General features: G+C 59.6%; 1 protein-coding gene across 1 annotated transcript in view; it reads left to right on the top strand.

The window, feature by feature from the left end:
- Positions 1–1,511, top strand: part of neto2b (neuropilin (NRP) and tolloid (TLL)-like 2b) — a 23,566-nt gene extending 22,055 nt beyond the window's left edge. Inside the window, exon 11 of the mRNA XM_062546523.1 lies at positions 969–1,511. Within this exon, the coding sequence (XP_062402507.1) occupies positions 969–1,511 (543 nt within the window). The remainder of the gene's footprint in view (positions 1–968) is intronic.
- Positions 1,512–1,862: the final 351 nt, after the last annotated feature.

The raw sequence follows: 1,862 nt of genomic DNA, 5'->3' as shown, positions 1-1,862 counted from the left end.
CCCAGGAGCTCATCAGTGTGTGTGTGTGTGTGTGTGTGTGTGTGTGTGTGTGTGTGTGTGTGTGTCCCCTCAGGAGCGGCGTGTGTCCTCTGGGGAGGCGGGTGTGTGTGATCTCTCCCAATGCTCATCAGTGTGTGTGTGTGTGTGTGTGTGTGTGTGTGTGTCCCTCCTCAGGAGCGGCGTGTGTCCTCTGGGGAGGCGGGTGTGTGTGATCTCTCCCAAGGCTCATCAGTGTGTGTGTGTGTGTGTGTGTGTGTGTGTCCCCTCAGGAGCGGCGCGTGTCCTCTGGGGAGGCGGGTGTGTGTGATCTCTCCCAATGCTCATCAGTGTGTGTGTGTGTGTGTGTGTGTGTGTGTGTGTGTGTGTGTGTGTGTGTGTGTGTGTGTCCCCTCAGGAGCGGCGCGTGTCCTCTGGGGAGGCGGGTGTGTGTGATCTCTCCCAATGCTCATCAGTGTGTGTGTGTGTGTGTGTGTGTGTGTGTGTCCCTCCTCAGGAGCGGCGTGTGTCCTCTGGGGAGGCGGGTGTGTGTGATCTCTCCCAATGCTCATCAGTGTGTGTGTGTGTGTGTGTGTGTGTGTGTGTGTGTGTGTGTGTGTGTGTGTGTGTGTGTGTGTCCCCTCAGGAGCGGCGTGTGTCCTCTGGGGAGGCGGGTGTGTGTGATCTGTCCCAGGAGCTCATCAGTGTGTGTGTGTGTGTGTGTGTGTGTGTGTGTGTGTGTGTGTGTGTCCCTCCTCAGGAGCGGCGCGTGTCCTCTGGGGAGGTGGGTGTGTGTGATCTCTCCCAATGCTCATCAGTGTGTGTGTGTGTGTGTGTGTGTGTGTGTGTGTGTGTGTGTGTGTGTGTGTGTCCTCAGGAGCGGCGTGTGTCCTCTGGGGAGGCGGGTGTGTGTGATCTTTCCCAATGCTCATCAGTGTGTGTGTGTGTGTGTGTGTGTGTGTGTGTGTGTGTGTGTGTGTGTGTCTCCTCAGGAGCGGCGCGTGTCCTCTGGGGAGGCGGGTGTGTGTGAGGAGCTGGACGGCTTCCAGAAGCTGCGGCGTGCGTCCAGTGCGTCCCGCTGCGTCCACGAGCACCACTGCGGTGCCAACGCGCCCGCCGCTCTGCCCGCCGCTCTGCCCGCTCTGCCCGCTCTGCCCGCCGCCCTCCTCGGCCCCCGCCTGTCGCAGGGCTCTCTGGAGCTGGCACAGGCGCAGGCGCAGGCTCTGAGTCGTGGCGCGGGGCTGCGGGGGTTCGGCAGCTGGCACGGGATGCCCTGCCGCGCGGGCATCGCCCACTCTGCCCACACCGCCCACATGCACCGCAGGCACAGCCTGGACGAGGAGCCTGGCGAGGAGGAGGAGGAGGAGGAGGAGGAGGAGGAAGGGCCGGAAGAGGACGACGTCTACGCCCACGAGATGATGGAGGGCACCAGCCTGGAGCAGAGGGTGATGGAGGAGATCGGGTGCCAGGCCTTCGGATGCAGCCATAACCATGGCAACGCCGTGCAGCACAGATCCCTCTCCATGGACTTCTGATGTGGGGTCGGTCTCCCGGGGCAACCAGCAACCAGCTTCACTCACAAGAGGATGAGACATTCCATTCCATAGATACGTTCGACCGGCGTCGCGTCACACAGAGCAGGTTGTTTGCGCCACGCCCCTTTTTTGGGGAAACAAGCCCTCAGAACAAGCCTGAAACAAGCCAAAGTGAATGGGTGTTGTTCACGGTCACTGATCTATAACGAATAACTTATTATTTATAGATCAGTGGTCGCGGTAGACAGACATGCCGATAAGTTGCTGTGTGGTTGGGTGTACCAACCACAAAGCTAAGAACCCCTAACATTAGGCTACACCAAAAATAAATCAGACCAACGAAAACGGAAA

Source organism: Sardina pilchardus, chromosome 10, assembly GCF_963854185.1.
Source record: "Sardina pilchardus chromosome 10, fSarPil1.1, whole genome shotgun sequence".
NCBI classification, from domain to species: Eukaryota; Metazoa; Chordata; class Actinopteri; order Clupeiformes; family Clupeidae; genus Sardina; species Sardina pilchardus.
This window is presented reverse-complemented; position numbering and strand designations above follow the sequence as displayed.